Below are 27253 nucleotides of genomic sequence, written 5' to 3'. Positions count from 1 at the left end.
GGATCTCCTTGCAGTCCAAGGGATTCTCAAGAGTCTTCTCCAACACCACAGTTCAAAAGCATCAATTCTTCGGTGCTCAGCCTTCTTCACAGTCCAACTCTCACATCCATACATGACCACAGGAAAAAACCATAGCCTTGATTAGACGAACCTTTGTTGGCAAAGTAATGTCTCTGCTTTTGAATATGCTATCTAGGTTGGTCATAACTTTCCTTCCAGGGAGTAAGCGTCTTTTAATTTCATGGCTGCAATCACCATCTGCACGTGAAGGTAAAGTTGACCAAAATTCTAGTCTCTTGAGATTGGGCTAGGGGAAGTGGTTTCAGCCTCCAGGGGCTTAGAGAAGGAGAATTTGGCTATCAGAGCTGGGAGGATGGAGCAGGCTGGTGGTCCTAGGTGGGCCTAGTGGAGGAGCTGGCTGAGGACACAGGCAGCCTCTCACAGGTCAGTGCCCTGCCGAGGCTCAGCCCTTAGTCCACCCTTGTGGACCTGTCAGAGCAGAGGGGAACAAAGACACCTTTGCATTGCTCTGTGCTCCAGGCAAATCTCTGCCCCTCTCTGGACCCACACTCTGTCTCTACAATGAAACATCAGGGTTGGTCGCTGGATACTCTCCTGCAATCCTGGGGAAAGCGTCTGCAGGGCTGCAAGTGTAAGGCAGGCTTTGGGTGCTCTATGTTGCAGCCCTTGGGGTCCTGAGCTGTGGCCTGTGCCCAGGGATCTCCAGCCTGGGCCCCTGGCCTCTGTTTTGATCCACCAAGGCAGGGACTGGCACAGAGTTGGGGCTCAGGGCCTGGGGTCTGCTTCAGGTTTGGTGGGAGTTGGTCTTGTGAGAAGAAGACCCAGAAAGTCCCATCCATCCCTGTGGATCTCTGTCCCTTACCCTCCCTTATGTTTGTCTATAGTTCTTATCGCCACCTGACTTGCTGCATATTTGCTCATTAACTAAGATAAATTTGTCTCTCCTGTTAGAATGTAGATGCCATGAGGGCAAGGAGTTTGTTTTGTGCTCCTAGATGCATTGAACATGACCTGCACAGGGAAGGTGCCCAATAAATACTTGTAAAAAAGAAAGAGGAGGAGGACTAATCTTCGGATGGGGAGGGGCTGGCCCAGACCTACCACCGGCTTAAGGCAGAGTCCCCCTGACTGCCTTCTTATCAAACCCAAGCTCATTGTTGGATTGAAGCTAGGGAAGGGGGTTGGCCTGAGCTCAGACTCCCCCCACCAAATCACCCTTAATCTGAAGAGCCATCCTCAGTCCCCTGAGGGAAGCCATGGCATCTGGACCCGTGGGGTGAGGACCAGACAATAGAGCCATTGGTCTCAGGGTCTCCACATCCTTTAATGGACCTTCCAGGCACTGCTGAGAAAACCAGGTTAGTTATTCCCTGGGGTGGCAGTGAGCGGGGCCAGGACTCTCTGCAGACTTGAGAAAGGCTGCAGAGGAGAGGGCTGAGGGGTGGGGTGGAGATGAGGAGAAAAACAGTTATCAGCTGAGTGCCAAGCCCCTGGTCTTTAAATGCCACCTCACTCAGTCCTCCCAGCAGCCGTTGGGGTTGACTTGATGGTACCATTCCAGGGATGATCACACTCAGAGCGTGAAGTGACTGGGCAGTGGCGGGGTCAGCTTTGGCTTTAGGGCCTTGAGCTGGAATGTTCTTGGGATTTGGGTCCCCGCCCTGCTGCTTGCCAGCGCTGGGCTGAGGCAAGTTACTTCCCCTCCTCAATTTCTCGGTTTCCTCATTGGCTGTCTCCGGGGACGACTGTGAGCCGTATATGTGACAGCTGGGGGCACAGGAACTGACCAGAAGGAAGGAGGGACTGCTCCAGGAGTCAGAATTTTCCCAACTCTTGACGGGCCTGCGTGGCGCTCACTGCCTCCTGGGTGAGTGTTCTGGGTCAGTGCCCTGAGGGTGCTGAGTGCCACCCCCTGCCCAGAGCTTGGCACAGGGACCACCTGCAGCCACTTTGGCTCATTGCAGGTCATGAGCCCACTCTCTCATGGAGAGAGAGTGCGAGCGGACTTGGGGGTCTGCCTCCCTTCTTTGGCCTAATTGTGGCTAAAGCTACAGTCTGTGCAGAGCAGAGGGTGGAGGAGACAGCGACGGTGTGGGGACTGGGCTGTGAGGAGGAGTGAACAGTGCGGGCGGGACTGGGGGTCACGCGGGCAGGACTGGGGGTCACACGGGCCTGGTCAGAGGCACTTTCCCTCTCTGGGCCTCAGTTTGTAGAATGGGGGTAACAGTGCTCTCCCCTGAGCTTTGGAAAACTAAGTGTTATATGCTGATGAGCGCCTCTCAGGGCAGAGGCTGTGCCCGCAGGAGTCTGTGGTGGGAAGAGGCTGGGATGGATTAGGACCAGATGGGCATCCACGGAAGAGGCACTTGCCTCCGTGTGACTGGTGAGGAAAGTGAGTCCAGAGTCCTGGTGTGATTTGTTAAAGGGGAGCACAGCAGGGTGAACAAGTGTATCTAGGGGAGCTGGGTTAAAACTTCTCTGGCATTTCTGTTGTCATCCAGCTCCGACAACACCACACGGGGAATGCTGAGCAGCACTGCCCATGGGAAGGGCCCTGGCCTCTGGAAGGTACCAGGGACGCACATCTCTTGGCAGCTCTAGAACGGGTCCGAAGCCAATCCAGGGACAGTCTCTCTACCCGTCTGTATCAGATGATGTGATAAATGAGAAGGCCACTTGCAGACTCTAAAGTGCTGGGCCTCTGATGGTGCATCTGTGTGTGTGTTTGTGCAAGCCCTTGGGTGTGTTTGCATGAGTGAGAATGTGCAGCTTGTGAGTGTGTGTGCACATGTGTGCCTGTACGTGGTCCCCTGACCTGGCTGGGGGGTAACTCCGTGCTGCCCAAGGCTTCCCGTTTGGCTGGCACTTTTCTCCCCTAAACTTTTTCCAGTCTCTTTTTCCATGTTTCCTCATTGCTTTTTAGTTTACTGCCGCCCGTGGTCCAGAAACAGCAGTTGTCTCTGAGCTCACTGACTCTTCTCCCCTCCAGCCCATTCTCATCCCATCCTGCCCCTGGAGGCCCAGCTGCCCAGTCTGGAGGGCTGGCAGCTCACCTGGCTCCTCTGCACAGCCCACCTGCCACCTGCTTTTCCCTCCAAGGCTCTGTGCCAGCCACTCACACATCACTGTCCCTTTGGCTCCTCATAAAACCCCCAGCACCGCCTACCCAGGTACTCTTACTAATTTCATTTTACAGGCAAGGAAATGAAGTCTCAGTGAGGGGAAATGGCTTTCCCAACATTACGCATCCCAACTAGTGGCAACAGGGTTTCAACGCCTACATAACTCCAAAATCTTTATCCTTGACTCTTGCAGCCTACCTAGCAGGAGTGTACTGACTGGTTGACTGAATGAATAAAAGAACAAATGAATAAATCCCTCAGTCAATATTGAGCTGAAAGAGAAGGTTAAGTGGTAATAACAATGGCTATCATTTGTCATGCACCTACTATGTATTAAGTGCTTCACATGAAAGCAAATGCAGCCAAGATTATTGTTACCCCATTCTGAAGTTGAGGAGGCTGAGGTTCAGAGAAATTAAAGTGTCTTGTTCCATGTTGGGCCCAAGATTCTAACTTGTCCTCCCTAGAGGAGGGGTGAGTTAGTGGAGCCTAGTAACAGGTGCCATTACAACAGAGGCCGGTCAAGACTCTCAGGAAGCTGTGTCTGTCGGGCCCTCCCCAGTGACACCCACCCTCACCCCTCTTGTCCTGGAGCCATTTCCCCATTTGTATCTGAAGTGGGTTTCTCTTTCAGTCTGAGGTGGGGATCTGCTGGCTCCGCTCTGACTGTTCCTCTCTGACTGTTGGCACATCTGGTAAGGGCCAGTGCCCTGAGCTGGGCATGTGGAGGTATCTTCCTGTTACCCCTGCCCCAGGTCCAGCCCTGTCGTTAACCACTTCCATGAGAGGGCAGGCCTGGGCAAGATGCAGATATGGGCCTATGGAGATGGCCTAGGCTGGCTCAGTGGCATATGTGCTAAGCCATGTGCTGCATGCCAGGGACCCAAAGGTGAGGAGATCTAGTCTTTGGGTTAAAGAACTCATTGGCTGGGTACTGAAGCCTAGATGAGTTAAATCTGTAGTGGGGGCAGAGCCTGGCATCCTGACTCCTTGTGCAGCACTGATTTTTATGTCCTGGAACAGAGTAGAGGTTGTTCTGTGGCCCCAGGAGAGAGCTGACCTGTGTTGTCTAAGAGGCAGATCTCAGCTCAAAGAGATGACAATAGCTCTGTCAAGTCAGGAGGATGAGAATCAGCCGTTCATTCATTCATAAGTTCTTGAAGGGCCTTCTGTTGGGAGGCAGGGTGGGGGTGGGGGACACTCTGCACAGAGAAAAAAAATCAGATGTTGAAATCAGAGTTGGGTTTGCATCTAGGTACCAGCATTTGCTGGCCATGTGATTTCAGACAAGTCATTTAACTTCTTGGAATCTCAATTTCCCCATTTGTCAAATGGGGGTACTAAAACCTACCTGGCCAGCTCATGGAGTGGACAAAAGAAAATACTGCACATAACATTACTTGTAGGTTCTTAGGGAGATTTGGGGCTTCCCAGGTGATGCTAGTGGTAAAGAACCTGCCTGCCAATGCAGGAGACATAAGAGACACGGGTTCGATCCTTGGGTTGGGAAGATCCCCTGGAAGAGGGCATGGCAACCCACTCCAGTATTCATGCCTGGAGAATCCCATGGACAGAGGAGCCTGCCAGGCTATGGTCCATAGGGTTGCAAAGAGTCAGATACAACTGAAGCGACTTAGCACACACATAGGAAGGTTTAATTCACTTCCTTCCTCATCCTGGAGAGCTCTTTATGAGGGAGGAGATATTCCTTTAAGTAGCAGCGAAACCATCATCAGTCTGATGGTTGAGGCAAGAGACAAGACTTTTAAGGTGTTAGAATGAACCCTCCAGATTGACATACATTGACATTAAGGTGCGCAGTCTCATTTCTCTTGTCACAGAGGGAAAAGAGGAGCACAGAGAGGCTGAGGTTTGAGGCAGCCTAAAATACCTCTGCTGTAGAAAGTAGCTCAAATAAAACAGACAATAGATTAAAAACTGAACAGTCACTAGCCTAGGTCTCCTGACCAACCTGGAAAGCTCCACTGTCAGATTCTCAGACTTAGTGAGTCACTGAGGACCTACTTGTGCCAGGCCCGCACCATGGCTATGTTATAGATTTATCTTTACAGCAACAGCAGCAACCATGAAAGGTTAATACTGTCATCCACATCTAGTCAGTGGGGAAACTGAGACTCAGAGTTTTATATCCCTTGCTCAAGGTCATACAGCTAATATTAATAGAAGCTGAGACAGGATGCAAAACCAGGACAGTCTGGCCCTGAAAACCATGCTTCTCCTACTCTGTGGGGTACTTGTTCCACCAAAGATGTCAGGCCTTAGATCAGAAATACCTGTACTGCAAAGGTAAAATATAAACAATAACCAAAAAGGAGTAATTAGGAAAATGTAAGTCAAGATCACAGTATGAGACTGCTTTATGCCTGCTTGGATGGAAATAAGGAAAAAGACAAGACAGTAACAAGTGTTGGTGAGGACATGGAGAAACTGAAACTCTCATATGTGGCTGATAGGAATGTGAAATGGGGCAGCCACTTTGGAAAATATTATCAGTTCCTCAAAAGTTAGACGTAGGGTTACCGTATGACCCAACAGTTCTCTTCTTAGGTATGTACCCAAGAAAGCAAACATCCACATGGGCACCACCATTGGCTTATCCGTTCTTCCATCCGTGGACATTTAGGCTGTTTCTACCTTTAGGCTGTTGTAAAGAATACTGTTAGGAACACTGGTGTATTGGTATCTGTTTGAGTCTCTGCTTTCCCATCTTTTCACCTAGAAGTGAAACTGCCGGATCTTCTAGTAGTTCTGTGTTTGTTTCTTTCTCTGTTTTGAGGAACTGCCATTACTGTTTTTCACAACTGCACCATTTTACATTCCCACCAGCAATGTCCAGGGGTTCCAGGATCTCCACATCCTTACCAACACTTGCTATTCATGTTTTGTCTTATAATAGCCATCCTGATGGCTGTGAGGTGTGTATCTCCATATGGTTTGCGTTTGCATTTTCCAACTGATTAGTTTTGATGAGCATCTTTTCAAAACACAGGTTTTGAGTGCTTATTAGTCATTTGGATATATTCTTTGGAGAGTATCTATTCAAGTCTTTTACCAATTTTTGAATTGCTTTTTTTTTTGTAGTTGTTGAATTGTAGGAGTGAGTTCTTTATATATTCTGGATACTAATCCCATATCCTATGTATGATTTGCAGTTATTTTCTCCCATTCTATGGGTTGCTTTTTGCTCTGTTGATGGTGTCCTTTAATGCTCAAAAGTTTTCAGTTCTTATGGAATCCAATTTATTTTTCCCTTTGTTGTCTGTGGTTTTGGTGTTACATTGGTTAGGGATGTTTTGATTGCATATGACAAATGCTACCAATTTGAACAGGAACTGTTTTAGTGAATGTAAAGAAAAATTCAGATTCAGAAGTAGACCTAGATCAGATATGGTTAGATCCACCAATTACAATGATGCCATCAGTACTCTCTCTTTTTATATCATTGCTCCTGATTTTCTTTTCTTTTTTAAATTTTTTTTTTTTTGGCTACACCAGGTCTTAGTTGTGACCTGTGGGATCGCAACCCAGACTCCCTGCATTGAGAGTGCAGAGTCTTAACCACTGGACCACCAGGGAAGTTCCTCTCTTGACCTTCTGCTGGATTACTACATTCTCATCCAAGTCCTTTCCAGAAGCACCAGGCTTCCATGGCCCTCATGGCTAATAATCCTGGGAGGGAAACTTTCATGCTGATTCCACCAAAAGCCTGGGGTAGACCCTAATTGGTTCCCCTGAACCAATCACTGGTAAGGGGTCTGGATGGATGCTCTGACTGACCAGCTCTGGGGCAGGTGCCCACTTTGAAAGAACAAGGTTACCATGGAATGGAGGAGGGGGCTCCCCACAGCCAGAGGTGCTTGACAGGCAGGGGGGTCCAGGAATCCAATGCTGGGCTTAGGAGGCTCTGTTTGAAAAGCCATACCTCATCTCTGATTTCCCATGGGGGCTTCTGGAAGTAGAGGGAATCCTTTTAGTTGATTCCTTAAGACTTCCTGGAAGAAGCAGCATTTATGGGGCCCTGTGATTAGTGAGAAGGTGAACCTTAGCAAGCCAGGTTCCAGGCAGGTTGGGCAGAGCAGTGGAGAGGCTGGACTTGCCTGTTACCTGAGAGCCTCCCTACGCCAGCCCTGGTGCACTGTAGGAGCTAAGACTATAGACTCTGATCCATACTGCCTGGGTTCATAGCCCATCACGCCTTCTACCTGTGCTACCTTGGCCAAGTCAACTAACCTCTCTGTGCCTTAGTTTTCCCACTTGAAGTATAAAATGAAAACAATGCCAGTATTGTCTCACAGGTCATGATGAGGATTAAATGGGAGTATTGTGTGTCTGGCACACCGGGCTCAGTGCTCGTATCATTATTGTTATATGTTTGATCCTCTTTTCTGACCACATTTGCTGGTACATTGGCCACTTCAGCTGTGCTCACCGTCCTTCCACGTGCCTCATCCAGTCTCTGCCCTTGCTGTTTTCTCTGTCTGAAACGCCCCGGCCTCTGTGGACACTTGGCCGTTTTGTTGCTGCCTCCTCTATCAAGACTTCCCTACCCCCAGAACCATCCCTTCCTGCCTGGGCTTCCACCAGGCTCTGGAACAGGATGTCTGCCTCGGATTGTGGGTCTTCAGGTACTTGTATGTTCCTTTTCTATGCTGAGCTCCTGAGGGTGGGATCTGGGTCTCCCATGTCATTGAGTTCACAGCCGGAGCCTGCCACCTGCCCTGTGGAGCGACCCAGGGGCACACACAGCACCGACTGGGACACACAGGAGAGCACAGCTGGACTTGGAAGTGAAAATGGGTTGGTGCCCTGTGGGTCATGTGTGAGTGGATGGGCTGCATGTGAGTGCTGAGAACCGAGGGATCAGCAGAGACTAGGCTTGTTCTTATCCTCAGGCACTGGGAAGCCATACAGTGCTTGGACGGAGGAGCCCTGAGGTTAGGTTTTTGCTGAGCAAGGACCTCTCTAGCTGCAGAAAGGGGATGCATTGGCTGGGGAGGTGGAAGACACGGAGCAGGAAGTGGCTGCTGACTAGGCTGAGGCAGGGACCGCAGGATGAGAGGAGGGAACAGCCTGACAGGTGTAAAGATGGAGAACAAGCAGAGCTTGGTGATTAATTTGAAGTGGGGCCTCAGGTTTCCCATCGGGGAAATGCAGTGAGTGGGGCCTTGCCCACCGCCCTCTGCACCAGCCTCTCCTCATGAGACTGGAGGGTAGCCGTCACGTGGCACTGATCACTGTAACCAGTTAGTAACCGTCTCTCCGGTGCAGTCCCATATACCCCCACAGTCCATTCACTGTCCTGGGTAGGGTCAAGGTCAAGCACAAGGCCAGACACGGAGGGGGCTTGGTCAGGTCTGCAGGCTCTAGGGACCAGAGCCAGGCCTCCTCGCCAAGCCCCCAGGAGACCCAGGTGTGCTGATGGGATCATTTGTCCCCTTAGGCAGGGTGGGGCCTGAGATCCTCTGCCAGCCCAGATCCAAACCAGAGACCGCATGGTTTCTTCCCGTTTTGACCTCCTCAGCCGTGCCTCCCAGAGGCTGGTAAGGAAGGGAAGTGCGCCCTAGGAACAGCACTGAAAACAGTGCTGAGCACTGGGGCCAGGCCATAGCCAGGTGCTGTTGCGGGAGGAATTCCACCCCTCCCCAGCTGAGTGTCCTCAGGAATCATGAGTCCAGCCCCTCACAGCAGGGCTGAGACTGGTGGTGATTCAGTTGCTCAGTCGTGTCCGACTCTTGCGAGTCCATGGACTATAGCCCACCAGGCTTCTCTATCCATGAGATTTTCCAGGCAAGAATACTGGAGTGGATTGCCATTTCCTTCTCCAGGACATCTTCCTGACCTAGGGATTGAACCCCGTTCTCCTGCATTGCAGGTGGATTCTTTACCGACTGAGCTTCCAGGGAAGCCCTAGGGCTGAGACTAGGGCCCAGTGTTCAGTCCCCCACATCTGACACTCATTCCAAGGTCCAGAGAGCTGTGTTTATCCCAGGAGATGAATGTCTCTCTTCTCTGGGCCCCAGTTTCCTTAGCTGCCAAAAGGGTGTGAAGGAGAAGAGAGAACTCAGGAAGCTCTAAGACCCCTCTCCCCACTCAGAAATGGGAGGGCCCACATGGGCTGGGCAGTTGTAACAAGTCATCCTTCTGGGCCCCTCTGTGTCCTCATCTACCAAAGCTGCACCCTTGCTTCCCCTGGGAAGAGACTGGGGTGGCAGACTTGGGAACAGGTTCAAGGGCAGAAGACCTCCATAGACTCTACAAGGCTGTAGACCAGGGAAGCCCTAGGGCTGAGCCTAGGGCCCAGTGCTCTGGGCCTTGGGTTCCCATCTGTGATCTGAGGACTGGAATGGGTTATCTCTGAGAACTTAACCCCTCCAGTCTGTCTTCCCATCAAGATGTCTGTCAAAGCTTGTCCAGGGGATGCAGAAGAGGGACGAGAGCCTGCTGTGAGCCAGGCATTCAAGGCCCCTGATTTGGCCCTACCACCAGCTGGCCCTGCAGCCTCCCTTTCCCAGGGCCAGGACCCCTCTTCAGGCCCTGTTGTCTCACATTCAATCCATCCTCCATCCAGCAGCATAAAGAACCTCCTAAATCTCAAATCTGATCACACCTCTGCTCTGCTTTACAAACCATCTAGGGTTCCTTGGTTGGAGCCCATGAGGCAGAGGCCAAATCTATGGCCTGGCAATTGTGTGTTTTTGGTCCCTGTTGGGACCTGGCTCTGATGACCTCTCAGCCTCACCTCCTGCAAACACAAACACTTGTGGATACCTGTGCCTTTATATTGCCAGTAGGTCTCTCGGTGGGGAACACCCTCCCCTTCCTTGTCCATAGTCCACTAAGGAATCACCTCCTCCAGGGAGCCTTCCTTGATAACCCAGGCAGGGATGGGGCCTCCTCTGTCTTCCTAGAGACCCCATCCATCTTTCCATCAGCTGAGGCTTTTCAAGGACAAAAACCAAAGCCCAGTGAAATTCCTGCATATCTTAAGGCTCCCTGCAAATGCATGGCAAATGAATGAGTGAATAAGTGAATGAGTGGGTAGATAAGTAAAGATTGCAAGTGAGGCCATTTCTAAGCTGGCCTGTGATGAAATTATGAGTAAGAAGCACCACTGAGTGAATACCTGCTCGCAGCAGATTCTGGGCTAAGTGTTCTAGACTCATTACTACATTTGAGCCCCAGCAGTGCTGTGAGATGGGCACTGTTGTCTCTATTTTATCATTAAGGACACTGGAGCTCAGAGAGGTAAAGTCACTGTTAATAAGTTGCAGAGCCAGGATGGAAACCAGGTCTGCCAGGTACCAAGATCTGCAGAGGGAGCTGTGATGACTGGCAGAGGGTTGGAGATGCCAGGAATGGACATCTGACTCTAACCTGGACCCCACCCAGGGGTCAGGGTAGGTTTGGCGAAGTATATGGGAGTGATAGGGAGAATCAGAGTAACTGGGCTTGAATAGTTCTGGGTTTTCTAGGGAGCTCTGAGAAGAGACCCATTTGGGATTGGATCCTCGTGTTTTGTATGATCAGGGGTGATACTGGGGGATAGCCGAGTGAGCTTTGTGTCCCCACCCTCACCTGCTCTGTGATCAACAGCCCATCCTAGTCTGTGATACAGACAACTGATGTTTTCTCAAACAAATATCATGAGCTATGTAAAGGTATCAATCCTCTCACCTACCTCCTCCAGAATTCCCCGTTCCCACCTAAACAGACGTTCTGGTCGTACCATGCCTATCCAGAGCCCCACCCCAAATTCCCAGCAGAGTCCAGGCTTTTTCCTGGAAGCCACAGATAAGGCTCCCCTCCCCCCAGCCCTGCACCAGCCTCAGCAGGAGTGACATCAAACAGAAGTCACCTCACAGTGGCCTGTTTTTTCTGAAAGCCTGTGGCATCAAGGTCACTTCTGAGATTGAGATTTCCTTGTGATGGAACTCAGATAGTCACTGGTTCCCAGACCCCGTCTCACCTTGAAAGACAGGGTGCCTACTGCTCTCCCCTGAGCTGGGCCCAAAGACTCCCTGCTTTACCATGCCTGGGGCTCAACTGTATGGGTGTGAGAAATGGGGGCAGAGGGGGCAGAAGTAGAAGCAGGGCAGCAAGGACTCTTCCAGAAGCTTGATTGTGAAGGAGGAAGAAGCACAGCTGGAGAGGCACAGGTCAAGGAAGAGATGTTGCTAAGAGGAGAGCTGAGGATGGAGAGTGTTGTGGGCTGAGGGAAGGAGCTGGCAGGGGTGCAGAAATGCGGTGGTGGGGGGCAGCCTTGTATGTATTTCTGTGACCCAGGGAGTTGAAGGAGGAGCCTCTGAAAGGCGTTCCTTTGCTCTGAAGGATGAGTTGCAGGCTGTTGGGGTTGAGAGAAGGACCAACAAGAAAGATGGGGCGAAGTCTTGGATGAGAAGGGAGAGAGGCTGCTCTGGGACAGGCAGAAGTTTCGGAGCCCAGCCAAGCTGGGTGGCTATCAGTTCCTGGGTCTCAGGGCCCTGGGCTGAGTTACGTCCTTCATCCACATTTGGCTTGGCAATGCGGGGCTGAGCAGGCTGCTTGTGCCAGGGATGAGGGATACAAATGGAGGAGCTGTGATCTCAGGAGTCTGGTGTCCTGCGGTGAAGGGCCAGGCTCGCAGAGGAAGGGAGAGGGGCCAAGAAGATGCTGGCCCAGTGTTGGAGGCCTCCAATTCAGAAGCCCTGGTGCAAAGGGAGCGATGGTGTGTAGGCTGGAGGCTCCTGGGGGAGAGTGGGGTAGAGCTGGGCCAGTGTAGGAGGTGGAGGAGATGGAGACCTTGGACAGGCCGGGAGGAATAAGCAGGCAGCCCAGGCCCACCCAGCCATGTCCTGTTCAGCCTTCTCAGCTGGGATTGCTCACAGCCTGAATCTCAACACACACTGCCAGTTAGGGGCACCTTCATGGGTCTTTATCAGCCCCCAATCCCCAACATACACACACTGCCAAGTACCAACTGCAGCTTGTGATATAAACACAGCCTTGAGTCAAGCTCCCTATGAGCCATCAGATTTCTGTTCCTATGTCTACTCTGTTCTCAAACTAGCCCTAGAAATTCATCCATTCATCCATCCATTCAACAAATATTTGTTGAGTACCTACTATATGTCAGGCACCACCCTAAGCACTGGGGATGCAACAGTGAATAAAACATGAAAATCCCTGCCCTGGTGAAGTTTATGTTCTGATGGGAGGAGATAGACAATAAGCAAACACATAAAATAATACATTTAAAGATAGTATGTGCTCCCCTGTCCAATAAACCATTGATGTCTCAAAAAAAAAAAAAAAAAAAAAAGATGATACACGCCAAGGAGAAAAATACAGCAGGAGAGGAGATGAGTGTGTGCTGGTGGGAGGTTTAGTTTTCACTGGAGTGGAGGGACAGGGCCTCACCAGGAAGATGTCATTTGAGTGACCACCTGAAGGAAGTAAGGTCTGTCCCTATGTTTTTCATGCACACTCCACACACAAAAATGTACTCCACAGCAAGACCCCCTGTGGCACCCAGTGCCCCTCCACTCAATGCCCTGAGCCTGGCAGGTGCCTGACTTTGCTCTCTTCCTCCCAGGCCACCTCTCAGATGCCCACAATGGACTGTTCCTCCCATACTGGGTTGGCCACAGATGGGACCCCAGTCTCACATATGAAGGTGAGGGAAGAGGCCATGCCCCCCTCACAGTCCCCAGGCAGGGAGTGAGACACGATGGAGGCAAAGGGCTTTGTCCTCAGGTTTGGAAATGGTTATGGCCTCCTGACCTCCTGCCTGGTTTCTGGGCTCCACTACTAAGTTCCCTGGGCCTGGACATGAACCCTGGACTTGCTGGTGGGAATGAAGACCAGCTGATGAATAGTCTTGGGACAGTCTCTGCAGGGTGTCCTGAGGGATTGGGGGCAGCCAGCTTCAAGGCCCCAGAGGCAGGTTAGACTGGGGAACGGAAGCAGTGATGGGGGCAGCACTCAGGCTTGGTATGACAAAGCATATGTCTCAGTGAGTTCTCTCAAAGTGAAATGCAGTGACCTGGGAGAACAGGGGGCTTCCTGGTAGCTCAGCTGGTAAAGAATGAGCTCCCTGTCATGGGGAGTATGTGAGCAGGGGCCAGACAAGCCTGTCAAAGAGGCTTCAGGGAGCCCCTTCTCTGATGGGTGGAGGAGAGCTCTGTGTCAGATGCTCTTAAGGCCTCTCTGGCCTAGTGATCCAGAACTCAGAGACTTATCATTGACCCCTGAGCTCTGGGGTCCAGTTGGGTCTTTTGTCTCTGCCAGGTGGGCTCAGGTGCTAGAGATGGTCAGAGTAGGGCCATGCCAGAGGGCTGCCTTTTATGGGTAGTGAGGGGTTCCTCTGAAGTTTTCTCTGCACCCAAACCTTGCCTGTGAGAGTTGGAGACATAGTTACCTACCTTTGGGGCCTCAGTGTCTGTCTGTGAAATGGACAGGACCATAACCTGCAGTAAACATTCAGGCAATGTGGGTGGTCTGCCTTTCCTGAGGGTCAGCGCCTGGGGGACGCAGGTAGGCTCAGAGGTGCTACTCCTGTGGCCATGACCTTAATTCCCCGTGACAAGTCTTCTATGTCATCAGCCAAGATAAAGATTTGATTTGATTGTTTTGTTTTATTTTATTTTGCCAGGCAGCACCAAGGACAGAGCCCTGAGGCTCATCTTTACAGACTGGTCCACTCATCTGACATTTGCCAGTGCCTCTTGGGAGCTGGAGCCTGTGCTAGACTCTGGGGCCACAAAGGGAAAGCAGACCTTGTCCCCAGTTCCTAACGAAGTTAGAGAAATGAGGGTGTCTGGCTAACATTGTCCCTTGAGTTGTTCTTTTCTGCCCTGACTTCCTGGTCTCCATTCCTTTGTCCTATCTCAGGCCACTGAGTTCCCGAGAGACAGGATGGAGTTGTGGATTTACTGTATACTTTGAGAAAATTCCTGATCTCTCTGGCTTCAGTTTTCCTGTAGGGAAAATGTCACCTCTCTTCCTGAGCATAGACTTTATCATTATTCAGATCTGTGTACAACCCCTGGCTCACCTCTGACTCACCATGTCACCTTGGGCAAGTCACCAGTCTTCTCAAAGCCCATTTCCTTGTCTTGTAAAATGTGGATAAACAGCTTACCACACAGGGCTGTCGTAAGAGTGAAAGAGATCCTGCCACAAAAGCACTTAGCTGTGTGGCTGGCACCTTCTGGGTAGCCAAGAAGCTATAGCAGTAAAGTTGTTTGGGAAAATGAGGCTTGGGGAGGTTAAGTGACCTGCCCAGGATCACATAGCAAGTGAGTGATGAGTCTAAGACTAGACCCTGGATTTCTGCCTTTCTAGTTTCCTTCTCAGGAGATATTGAGATGACTGGTCACTCCAGAAGCTGATGGAAGAGGGGCTCTCCTCATGGAAAATGAATTGGGGGGAGCTCCCTGGCTGCCCCCATGGAATCCAAATCCAGGCAGGACCTGACAGTCCCTCAGTCGCTGCCTGCCCCTCTGCTGGTATCCTTCAGGCTCATGGCCAGTTCCAGCCTCCACTGCAGGGATATTAGGATTCTAAGGCCAAAGCTGTAAAGATGGGCTGTTGAGGGCAGCCCATGGGGAGGGGAGGCAGCAGGGTGCAGGACTATAGACTGTAGGTAGGACTCCTGATTTTAAGTAACAATCCTAGGTTAAACAGACTGAAGCATAAAGGGAATGTATTAGCTCATGCCTTCGAAAAGTCAAGTGCAAGGTAAAGCTCCAGGCATAGCTGGAATCAGGTGCTCGATGGTGTTCTCAGGAACACCTCTGTGTGTTCCCACCTCTCAACTCTGTCATCCCTTAGCTTTATTTTGGACAGTCTCCTCCCTAGTAGTAGTATCTTCAGTTTGTAGGATAGTGCCAGGCACATAGCTAACCTGGCTCCAGCAGCTCCAGGCTCACTTCCTACTAGCTTTGCAAACCCACTGGGAGACCTCACTCCTTTCCAGTGTTCTAGCAAACACTCCAGAATTGGAGGCATCCAGTGAAGGTTGCCCATCCACCCCTGAGCTAGTTACAGGGCCTGAGGAGCCCACTCTTGTTTCATTGGCAGATCTAGGTCACAGGCCTTTCACTCCCAGATCCTCAAGGCTCCAGAGAAAGAAGGAGGGGAGGCTGTCATCATGAGAGGGGTCTGGGAATTAGGTGGGAGAAACTACAGAGGGGCAGAACCATGATGGCCTGCAAGACCAGCCAGACAGCTGGACCCGGGCTGTTTCTTCCCCAGTGGACTAGAGCCTGGTGATCTGGGAGGATAAGTGGGTTTTGAAGGTACTAGTGGGGGCTGTCAGCCATGTGCACCTTTGCAGCTGAACAGCAGGGTCCTTCATGAAGGGAGATCCAAGTGGCGCACCTCCATGGGGAGATTTTAAAAGTGGGACAGCCTGGGGGGGTCTAGGCAAGAATAAAAGACACTCCCACACTGGCACTAGGGAAGAGGGCTTACTGAAAGGTCCTGGAATCTCCCAGAACCCTGGTCGGGAGGTGCTGCAGCCCCCATGGGCAAGGACTTGGAAAGTCAGCTGTTATGGACTCTCCTTCTTCTGGCAGGGGTTGTCTGTTGCAGCTGGCTCTCTAGGCTGTGCTCTGTGGCATAGTTCCTCACCCCAAGACTGCCTGTGACTTCTCAGCTCTGTGCCCATCAGGTCACCATGATCTCAGACCTCCTCATACACACACGTGCCTAAGGGAGAACCTCTTGCTAACTTTGCCATGCCTCAGCTTCCTCATCTGCAAAGTGGGGTTGGTAACTGTGAAGAGTAAATGAGATAATGGCATGTGAAGTACTTGTAACTCTGAAGAGTAAATGAGAGAATGGCTTGTGAAGTATTGTTGCACAATAAGAACATCTGTCCAGACTGTGGTGGGGATTACATGAGCTCACTGATGGGCAGCTGGGGCCTGTGCATAGTCGAACTGCAGGAGAGCCAAGTTTCTTCTTTACTCACCCTGTAGAGGCCAGAGAAAGACTAGAAGCAGCAGCTTCAACTCCCCAATTCCCCAAAGCTGTGGCTTCCCCTTCCTTACATTCAAAATGACTATTTCAGTTCCAGCTTTAATCTCTGTTTAGCAGGAGGCGAGAAGGGGAAGTGGGAAAAGAAAAGAGAAATCAAGTTCCCTTCCCTCTGTGTGCCATCCTCCTGACAAGTTTTGCCTGCTTTTAAAGACAGCCTGATCCCACAGGTGAGACCAAAACCCCTCCAGGAGGGGTTGGCTGTGCCCCGGCCCACTGTTCTCTCGGTGCCAGGGAGGAACGGACCTCAGGAACGTAGCCATTTATCTAGTGACAACTCAGGCTCAGAGAGGGTACATGGCTCACTCTGGGTCACACAGCAAGTTGGTGATGGATCCCAGCTTGTCTGACTCCTCAAGGGAAGGAAGCTGGGTCTTGATCTCTGTCATCCTGTGCCCGTGCTGCTAAGCTCACAGACCTGGGGTGGGGGGGACAGGCAGACAAGGGGGGTTTCCAGGTCTTGTTTCCCAGAAGGCAGGCAGGCAGGCCAAGGTTAGGAGGCCTCTTCCCTTGTCCAGCCTGGTCTGAGCTGGCTCCTGGCCGTCTGGCAGGTGGTGACTCAGGCTTCCAGCTCTTGCCTCTGGCCAGCAGGCCGCCTCATCCCTTCCCGATAAGAGGGCCTTGGGGCGAGGTTTGCGATGGGATGAGGCTACAGAGTCATCAAAAGGGGTATCTTGAGACCCCAGGATCCAAGGGGCCCAAGGAGCTTCAACCCACCAGTTTTTTCTTATGTCTAAACTGGATTGCTTCTGCTACAGGCAGAGACCAACCCCAGGCATTGTCGTTTGAACTGAAAGTAGGAAACGGCAGAGATAGTCCCCTCCGAGGGGTGAGGGACTTCAGTGTTTCCACCAATAGCGTACATGGAGTGGAGCTGGGCGGTGAATGCTTGGTGTCTGGGAGACACTCCCTGGGCCTCTTCCTCAGCTGGAGGGCTCAGCCCTGGCCCTGGGCCCTGCCAGTGTCCCCATTGGCTCCTGAGAGTCACCTCACCCAGGTGGGGGATCTGAGAACAAGGCTGGAGCTTGTCCGGGCATGAGTGGGAGAAGGGCTGGGGCATGGGTCAGGAGGAATTGAAGTTGGGAACCAAGTCCTGAGGTTGCTCAGCTCCAGCCCCAGGGGCCAGGCTCCCGCAGTGTGCAGACGTGCCTTCAGCCCTTGTCTTAGGGCAGCTGTCCGAAGGCGGCAGGTTGACTATCCTGGGTAGTCTCCTGGCGCCATCTCCTGGCCAGAGGCCCTCAGTGCTGGGAAGACTGAGGGAATTCTCTGGCGGGACCATCTAAGCCAGGGCTTTGGGCGAACAATGGAAAAGGTGGCTGTATAGTGAGAAAGACCTTGTTGAAATGCCACCAGTCTGGGACATCTTGGAAAACTCACTAGCCTTCCTGAGTCTTAGTTCCTTAATTGGTAAAATGGAGAGAATAATTTTCACCACTACCTGCCCAGAACGGCAGATAGAACATCCAGCACAGGGTGGGCAGTGAAGAAATGAAAGATACCTGGTGCCGATGACCCAGATATCCTTGGAGACTGGGGTGCTCTAAGGGAGCCCAGAGCTGGGCTTGGAATGGATTCATTCCGTTAACAAACGTTTATTAAGTACTTATTGTGTGCTAGGGCCGCTCACATACAGAGTTTCATTTAATTCTTACAACAGCTTGTGTGGTAGGTCCAATGAACACTCCCATTTTACAGATGAGAAAACTATAAGGAAGGATAAGTGGGATGATTCAGAGACAGTGAGTGAAAGTGTCCCAGGCAGAGGAAGCAGCATGCGATGGGCCTAGGGGCTGGAAAGCCTGGTGGGGAAAGCCCTGGTGGTAGCACCTGGGCTCTGCTTGAGGTTTTGTGACAGGCCACCCTTCCTCATTCTTCCCAACTGGTGCCCTCTTCACACAACTTATCCCGTGCTCTGGTTGCAATATTTTTTCTTCATTTCTCACGTCCTGCCTGGGATGCCCTCTTCATTCTGTGTGTCCAGGTCGTCTCCACCCTTTAAAGCCCAGCAGCAGTCATGCCTTCTCCAGAAGCCCTTCCAGGTGGACCCATGACCCCTAAGACCTGAACTCTCCCTCCTAGGCCCACCCAGAGGGCAGGAAGAGACCCAAGCCCTATCCTAGGGCTGACACCTTCAGAAGTCCTTGGAGCTGCTCCCATTCTTGGGACAGACACCCTGGTCTGGGCTGGGGGTGACCGCAGGAGGTCGTCCTGGGAATCCAGCAGTGCTGGACTGAAGGCCAGGCATTGTTACCCTCCTGAGCTCCAGCACAGCACAGATCAGACCAGGACATCCACCCGCTCAGCTGGCACGAGCAACCTCCTAGCACAGACTTGAATAAGCTTGTGCACAACTGACCAAGTGTTTTGTTTTTAAATATCTATTTATTTATTTGGCTGCACTGGGCTTAGTTGCAGTGCGCAGGATCTCCACTGCGGCATGCAGGATCTTTAGCTATGGCACGGGGCTCTCTAGAGCACGCAGGCTCAGTACTTGCTATGCGCCAGCTTAGTTGCCCCATGGCATGTGGAATCTTAGCTCCCCAGTCAGAGGGTCGAACCCACATCCCCTGTGGATTGGAAGGCAGATTCTCAACCACTGGACCACCAGGGAGGTCCCTGAGCAAGTGTTATCGGCAGTTCAAACCTGAATTTCTCCTTTTGGTCTAAACTTTTGGCCCTGCCAGAGTCACACAGTGAATAGGCACCAAGATAGAATGAGAACCTGGACCTCAAACTCCTGAGCAGGGATCGTCCCCTGCACCATTCTGTCCCTGCTCCCCTATTTGCCTCCTCTGCTCCAAATGAAAGCCTGTCTCCTCCAGGTCACCCCCTGAGTACTGTCTCCACCACCAGAGCTGGCCCCCTCGGGACATCAAGGAGCCATAGCTCCTCCTCTGATTGTCCTAATAGCTGGTTCGGTGGTGAGGAGCAGCCAGGGGAGGGCTGGCACAGGCAGGGAGAATGCACCCAGATAAGTTCTTGGGGCATCAACTCTACCCCCACAACCTATACCCCTTACTCCCAAGGAGCTCTGGGCCTATAGTGTTAAAGGGACTAGTGACTGCTACATGGGGGAATGTGGGAGGATCTGATGGCATATAGTCAGTCAATGCATGCTTATGAAGACAGGGAAAGAGGAAGGGAGAAGGTGGCTGAGTAAGTGAGTGCCTAGGTGGATTGTCAGGAGTGAGCTATTGAATGAATGAAGAAAGGGGGGATAAGATTGGGATTGAGCCTATACACTATTGATACTATGTCTAAAATTGGTAACTGATGAGAACATACTGTGTAGCACAAGGAACTCTACCTAACACATTGTGATTACCTGAATGGACGTGAGTCCAAAAGGGAGGAGATACATGTATACATATGGCTGATTCATTTTGCTGTACTGTGGAAACTAACACAACATTGCAAAGCAACTGTACTCTAATAAAAATTAATTTAAAAATCTAAAAATATCACCCCGGCCCCCAAAAAAAAAAGAATGGAGGGATGGGTGGAGGAGTGACCCAAAAGATGAGTCTGGGTATTACAGCTGAAGTGTTAGTCGCTCAGTTGTGTCCAGCTCTTTGCAACCCCATGGACTATAGCCTGCCAGGCTCCTCTGTCCATGGAATTCTCCAGGTAAGAATACCGGAGTGGGTTGCCATGCCCTCCTCCAGGGGGATCTTCCTGACCCAGGAGTTGAACCTGGGTCTCCTGCATTGCAGGCAGACTTTATCTTCTGGGCCAGCAGGGAAACCCCTCTTTAGGGGTTAAAGAGGGCCCGAAAGTTCTGTAATCACTAAACTACTCTTCTGATAGATGAGAAGACTGAGAGAGGGCCGAGGAGAAAGGAAGCTGCCAGATCTGTGGGGCTGGCTTTCCACCAGCAGTCTCTGTCCTCTCCCCCTCTCTCTGCATCCTCATCACCCAGTTTCTTCTGCTGGGGTGAGGAGGGTTCCAGGAAACAGAGCTTTTCTCCGCCTCCCTGCTCCTTAGATTCAGTTTCCATCAGGCTTTGGTGTGGAGGGCGGCAGGGAGGGGGCAGCCCCCGCAGGGGCTATTTCAGTCAGAGACAGACGTGGCAGGAAACAGAGGAAGCTGCCCTTTCGGAGGTGTTACAGCCCAGGCCGAGAGCAGAAGAGTGGAGAGCTTCGTGTCTGGCCTCCCCTTGAGCCAACACACTTGGGGCCACCAAGGCGTGCGTTCAGGGACAGGAGGCTGTATGTGAGTATTGGCACTTCTCAGGGGCCATGGGCCAGGGTGGAGAAGGGAGCGGGCAGGCAGGCTGGGTCCAGCACTGACCTCAAGAAGATCCAAGATTTGGGCAGGGGGGGTGGGCAGAGAGGAAGGGACTCCACCCAACTGGGGGATCAGAAAAAGGAAGAAGTAAGCTTAGATCTGGAGCTTGATGGACACTGGGTTTTGACAGAGATGGGTTAAATGGCATTTTGTGTGGAGGGTACAGCAAAAATGGGGAGGCTGAAGAGGAAGTCTGGATCTGTGGCTGTGGATGGCTATGTGGCGGTCTCGGGCTCTTGAGAACTGTGTGGCAGGAGAGGAAGCCGCAGAGTGAAGCACTTCATCTGGGTGTGGAGGTGAGGTCCTGGTGAGGCTGGAAGGCTCAGCAGGAGCCTAAATGTCAGGACAAGAGCTTGAGTTTTTCTCCAAAGGGCCAAGGGATCCAGAGAAGGCGAGTACCTATTATAAAGCACCACGCACCACACCCCCCCCACACCCCCCCACCCCCCCCCCCCCCGCCACACACACATGTTGCAGACAGAGCAGCTGGAGCCCAGGAAGAGGCTGGGGTGTGGGCTGGTCCAGGGCACACGACCCAAGAGTGAGTGACAGATGTGAGGGCCCAAAAGAGCCTAAGTCAGCCGCTGCCTGGAGGCAGGGACCACACAAGCCCTCCCTGGGGACCAGCTCTTGCCAGGAAGTGGAAGAATCGCTCACCCCGCCCAGGTCCTCAGAGGCCTAGCGGATAAAGAAGCCAAGGTGACAGTCAGGCCCATCTTTCCAGGATCTCCTCAAGCAGCCCCTGCCTCCTTCCAAGAGGACCAGTCTTGCCAGGGAGTGGGAGGCAAAAAACACCCAGAGCAGGAGTGGGATGAACCGGGAGATTGGGACCGACACTACTATATATAAAATAGATAACTACTGAGAACCTACTGTATGACACAGGGAACTCTACTCAGTGCTCTGTGGTGACCTAGATGGGAAGGAAATCCGGAAGAGTAGACTTATGTTTACATATGACTGATTCACTTCACTGTACAGCAAGAAACTAACCCACCATTGTAAAAATTAATTAAACAGGGAAAAAAAACCACGCCTGGAAACTCCAGTCACCTGAGTCAGAAGGCTGTCTCTCAGGGTGGTGTCTGAGGGCAACAGACCTCCCCAAAGAGAGCTCAGGGGCGCAGCACAGTTCCTTCTGCCCAGTTCCTCCTCCTCACCACGACCTTCTGTCCTAGCAGGCTGCCGTCCTCTCGGACTCTGCCTGCTCCCGCTTCCTTCCCACCTAGGGTCACCCCGGGGGCCTCTCACCTCTCTCCACCCATGCAAATCTTCTTCAACCACCAGGGACTTACTCCACCCTTCATCCTTCTCTGGAAATGTCCTCTATCCTATGTCTCACACTGAATCTCCCCCTTCAGATTGATATGTGACTATGAATACGTATATGTGTATGCATGTATCTGTTTCTGTATCCACCTATCTACATCTATACACTGTGCCACATGCAGTGAGCAAGTAGTGAGTACCCATTAAATATCTGGCATGTGAAAACATGAATACTGGAGTGGATAGCCTTTCCCTTCTCCAGGGATCTTCCCAACCCAGGGATCAAACCCGGGTCTCCTGCATTGCAGGCGGATTCTTCACCAGCTGAGCCACAAGGGAAGCCCCATGTGAAAACAGGAGAATGAGAGAATGACCGGAACAAATGAATGAAGAGATGAATGAATGAACTTTCTCTTGCCTGAACTAATCTTGACTTCTTGGCAACAGTGGGGGGACCACTGTACTTTCTCCTCTGGCCTCCGCCTTGTGCTTAACTGGTTAGCTGGGTGCCCCACACTCCCAGCACATGGACTGTAGCCCCAGGAATAATGTTTGATAATTAAAGGTGACGTGGGATACAGACTAGAGAATCCAAGAATCATCATTTTTCAGTTACCCAAAATCTGGGTAACTTTGATTTCATGGAAATCAAATTTTCAGTTCAGTTCAGTCGTTCAGTTGTGTCCGACTCTTTGTGACCCCATGAATCGCAGCATGCCAGGCCTCCCTGTCCATCACCAACTCCCGGAGTTCACTGAGACTCACATCCATCGAGTCAGTGATGCCATCCAGCCATCTCATCCTCTGTCGTCTCCTTCTCCTCCTGCCCCCAATCCCTCCCAGCAAAAGAGTCTTTTCCAATGAGTCAACTCTTCGCATGAGGTGGCCAAAGTACTGGAGTTTCAGCTTTAGCATCATTCCTTACAAAGAAATCCCAGGGCTGATCTCCTTCAGAATGGACTGGTTGGATCTTCTTGCAGTCCAAGGGACTCTAAAGAGTTTTCTCCAACATCACAGTTCAAAAGCATCAATTCTTCGGTGCTCAGCCTTCTTCACTGTCCAACTCTCACATCCATACATCACCACGGGAAAAACCAAAGCCTTGACTAGACGAACCTTTGTGGGCAAAGTAATGTCTCTGCTTTTGAATATGCTATCTAGGTTGGTCATAACTTTCCTTCCAAGGAGTAAGCGTCTTTTAATTTCATGGCTGCAGTCACCATCTGCAGTGATTTTGGAGCCCCCAAAAATAAAGTCTGACACTGTTTCCACTGCTTCCTCATCTATTTCCCATGAAGTGATGGGACCGGATGCCATGATCTTCGTTTTCTGTATGTTGAGCTTTAAGCCAACTTTTTCACTCTCCACTTTCACTTTCATCAAGAGGCTTTTTAGTTCCTCTTCACTTTCTGCCATAAGGGTGGTGTCATCTGCATATCTGAGGTTATTGATATTTCTCCTGGCAATCTTGATTCCAGCTTATGTTTCTTCCAGTCCAGCGTTGGGATAAATTAGTTTGGGGAGTTACATTTTACTCTAATGTAACTTTTAAAAATCTTATAACTTTATTAGGTATATTCACATTAAGAGTAGCTCACACTTACTTGTGCCAGGCACTGATCCTCATGACAAGCCTATGAGGTGGGTCCTGTATTATCCCTTTTTATAGATAGGGAAGCCAAGCACAGGGGTTCACTAATGGGCCTAAGGCCACACAGCTCATATGTGGCAGAGCTTGAATTTGAACCTGGACATCTGGACCAGAGCCCATATGTTTGGCTTCAACCCTCTATTTCTCTCTGAGTGTATTGGCAGGACTTCATGTTTTTTCTGGGCCTCAGTTTCTCTCATCTGTAAAATAGGAAGAGGGGATGATTTGAGTCACTATCCCAAAGGTTTTCCTTTATAGGACCATTGGATTAAAGTTGTGAATTCTCTCTGGACGTCAATAAATATGGAAATGCCATTGGGGAGGTAAGTATCAACAAATCAGACTGATCCCAAAAGGGGACCTCTTAAAACATTTGTGCAGCTGGCTCCCCCAAAACTCAGCCTGAAGGGACGAGTGGAAGGACAAGGTGTAGGATACAAAAGCATGGCATGGCATTTACTAAGCATACCATGTATCAGGTCTATAACAGTTTTACTGACAAGCACACAGGCCCAGCTAAGGCAAGCAACATTCCCTAGGTAGAACAGCATAGAAGTAGAGGAGCCAGGATTTGAACCAGGCCTGCCTATCTCTGAAGCTAGATTTATAAGCTTTCCACTCCACGTCCATGGGTCACGAGAAGTTGCCTCCTCTTAGACAGGCAGTTGGGTTCTGGCTCTGACTCTCCTAACTCTCTGAGATTGAGCAGTCAGTGCCCCTAACTGTGCCTGGGTTTTCCTCTCTGTAAAGTAGCTGTAGACTTGGTAGTTCCCCCAGCCTTTGTGGGGAAGCTCTTTTCTCTGTGGCCACCAGAGGGCACTGTGGCCTCAGTGGCTTCGCCAGACCCACCTTTGTAGCCTCAAGTCCAGTGGAAGGACATAGGGAACTCTTAAATCACCTCCTTTGCGACTGAGCACTCATACACACAGATCACCACCTTCCCCCCCATTTTACAGATAAGTAGACTGCAACCAAAAGAAGGACCATGGATTTGGAAGATGGAGTCCAGCCTGAGAAGGTGAGCACAGCCCTTAGCCCAGAAGTGTGACATTCTGCTAATATTGATTAATTAATTAACAGGGTCTTCCCTGCCCTGGGCCCCAGTTTGGGCTCTCAGACACAGACCTGGCACTTCTCCTCAAGAGCTTTTCAGTCTGTGGGAAAGAGATAGACAGACAGGCCCACCATGACTACCATTCCCAAACTCCAGGGACCCCAGGGAAGCCCTGCCTAGCATGATTTAGCGCCTCTGACTATATGACATCCTGAGAGATGGGTGCGTCATTCCCCCATTTTCAGATGGGAAAACTGAGACTCAGGTAAGGTATTAATATACTGTGTCACTCGACCAAAGTCACATCACTAGTAAGTAGCAGAAAGTGAAAAATGAAAGTGTTAGTCACTCAGTCGTGTCTGACCCTTTGCAACCCCATGGACTATAGCCTGCCAGGCCCCTCTATCCATGGGATTGTTCAGGCAAGGATGGAGTGGGTAGCCATTCCCTTCTCCTGGGGATCTTCCCCACCCAAGGATTGAACCTGAGTCTCCTGAACTGCAAGCGGATTCTTCCCTGTCTGAACCACCAGGGAAGCCCAGTTGGGATTCAAACCAAAGTCTGTTGCTCTCCTCTTACAGAGGAGCCATTTGACTAGCATTTTGAAGGATGAATAGAAAGTCATCAGGAAGGTTGGTGGGAAATGAATATTATGGAAAGAAAATGAATTGGATTTCTCTCAAGTTTGAGCTTTATTGTATTCCGGATTTCATGAAAGTAAGGGCTGTGAGGGGCTTTGGTGGGGTGGTGAGTATCGGAGATGATCCAGGTGGGAAAATCAAGGCCCAGAGAGGGACAGGGGCCTACTGGGTGGTCCACGAGTGTGGTCACTGACCGATCGTGTGTTGCTTCCCCAGCCTCTCTGGATGTAGGAAGCCCAGTTGAACAGGCATGGCATGGGACAATGGCACAGGCCAGGCCCTGGACGCGCCGCCCACCAACTGCGTCTACCGAGAGAACTTCAAGCACCTGCTGCTGCCACCTGTGTACTCGGCGGTGCTGGCAGTGGGCCTGCCCCTGAACGCCTGTGTCATCACCCAGATCTGCACGTCCCGCCGGGCCCTGACCCGCACGGCCGTGTACACCCTGAACCTGGCCCTGGCTGACCTGCTGTATGCCTGCTCCCTGCCCCTGCTCATCTACAACTACGCCCAAGGTGACCATTGGCCCTTCGGAGACCTCACCTGCCGCCTGGTCCGCTTCCTCTTCTATGCCAACCTCCATGGCAGCATCCTCTTTCTCACCTGCATCAGCTTCCAGCGTTACCTAGGCATCTGCCACCCTCTGGCCCCCTGGCACAAGCGTGGGGGCCGCCGGGCTGCCTGGCTAGTGTGTGGAGCTGTATGGCTGGCCGTGACAACCCAGTGCCTGCCCACTGCCCTCTTTGCCTCCACAGGAATCCAGCGGAACCGCACGGTCTGCTATGACCTGAGCCCGCCCGCCCTGGCCACCCGCTACATGCCCTATGGCATGACCCTCACAGTCGTCGGCTTCCTGCTGCCCTTTGTCGCCCTTCTGGCCTGCTACTGCTGCCTGGCCCGTCGTCTGTGCCGCCAGGATGGCCCAGCAGGGCCAGTGGCCCAGGAGCGGCGTGGCAAGGCAGCCCGCATGGCTGTGGTGGTGGCAGCTGCCTTTGCCATCAGCTTCCTGCCTTTCCACATCACCAAGACAGCCTATCTGGCGGTGCGCTCTACACCTGGTGTCTCCTGCCCTGTGCTGGAGGCCTTTGCAGCAGCCTACAAGGGCACACGGCCCTTCGCCAGTGCCAACAGCGTGCTGGATCCCATCCTCTTCTACTTCACCCAGAAGAAGTTCCGCCAGCGGCCACACGAGCTGCTACAGAAACTCACGGCCAAGTGGCAGCGACAGGGTCGCTGAGTCCACCAGGGCAGGACACCTGAGGGCAGGGCAACCATTCTGTTTGCCACTGTGACTGGGGCACCAGAAGCTCCACCAGCTCCAAAGCATGCAGAGAATTAGAGCTTAGCCCAGATGGGCATAGACTGAGGCCCTCACAGACCCCAAAACTTCAACAACTATTTATTAAACCCTTTTGCTGGACCAGGCTCCACGGGTACAGAGAGAGACAAGCCTGGGCCTGGTTCTCCAGAAGGCTCCAAGAAGCCATGGAGAATTCAGAAGTCATGTTAAGCTTCTCACAAAAATACAGTATAACATGTACTATGATTGAGGAGTATGCTGCATACTTTGGAGTCATCAATAAAGGGAGTAAAAGAAGATGGGAGATGGAAGTGAGAGCTTCTGGGAAGGGCCATTTGACTTGGGTTTTGAAGGATGAATATGAGCTCTCTGGGGTATGTGCTATGTTCTATTCATTCAGTATATCTTTACTGACACCTTGTGCTTGGGCCTGATTTGGTTCCAGGCCCCCAGAAGAACCATCTTGAGAAGCTCTCAGTTACTGGAGGTACAGACAGTGATACAGTCATGTCAAGACTGTGACAGAGGGAGGCATGGCTGGGGGGCAGGGGTGCCCAGAAGTTGCCCATGACCCAGTCTAGGAGTCTCTCGAATGGACTTGGGGTGGGGGCATTTGAACCAGATATTGAAGGCTGAGTGGGAGCTCTGAAAATGGAAGTGGGGAGCACTGGTTAGTGCAGCCTGGGCCATCCCTGTGCCAGGCTCTGCCCTGGGCAGATAGGCAGAGAGCTGGAGTGGAGGGCATGTGGCCTCTTGTGTGTGAAGGCTGAGAAAATAAGAGCCGTCTCATGGCCACCCTCCAGACAATGGCAAGAGTGGGGCAAGTGCTCCAGGCTGGGGGGCTCAGCGGAGGAATCAGGGAGCACA

General features: G+C 51.6%; 1 protein-coding gene across 4 annotated transcripts; it reads left to right on the top strand.

Moving 5' to 3' along the window:
- The first annotated feature begins 1738 nt into the window (after positions 1 to 1738).
- On the top strand, positions 1739 to 26683 carry P2RY6 (pyrimidinergic receptor P2Y6). 4 transcript variants are annotated; one of them, XM_006064680.4, is made up of 4 exons: positions 1739 to 1888; positions 23650 to 23714; positions 24348 to 24409; positions 25303 to 26683. In XM_006064680.4, exon 4 carries the CDS (start codon positions 25337 to 25339, stop codon positions 26321 to 26323), a length of 987 nt encoding a protein of 328 aa, XP_006064742.1. In that variant the 5' UTR covers positions 1739 to 1888; positions 23650 to 23714; positions 24348 to 24409; positions 25303 to 25336; the 3' UTR covers positions 26324 to 26683. The 4 variants fall into 4 exon arrangements, with proteins under 4 accessions (XP_006064742.1, XP_044785324.1, XP_025122235.1 ...); XM_006064678.4 differs by lacking the exon at positions 1739 to 1888 and adding an exon at positions 19939 to 20396; XM_044929389.2 differs by lacking the exon at positions 23650 to 23714 and having other exon boundaries at positions 1747 to 1888.
- The last annotated feature ends 570 nt before the right edge of the window (positions 26684 to 27253 follow it).

Source organism: Bubalus bubalis, chromosome 16, assembly GCF_019923935.1.
Source record: "Bubalus bubalis isolate 160015118507 breed Murrah chromosome 16, NDDB_SH_1, whole genome shotgun sequence".
In the NCBI taxonomy this organism is placed as follows: Eukaryota; Metazoa; Chordata; class Mammalia; order Artiodactyla; family Bovidae; genus Bubalus; species Bubalus bubalis.
Note: the sequence above shows the minus strand (reverse complement) of the source record. Positions and strands in the feature narration are given on the sequence as shown.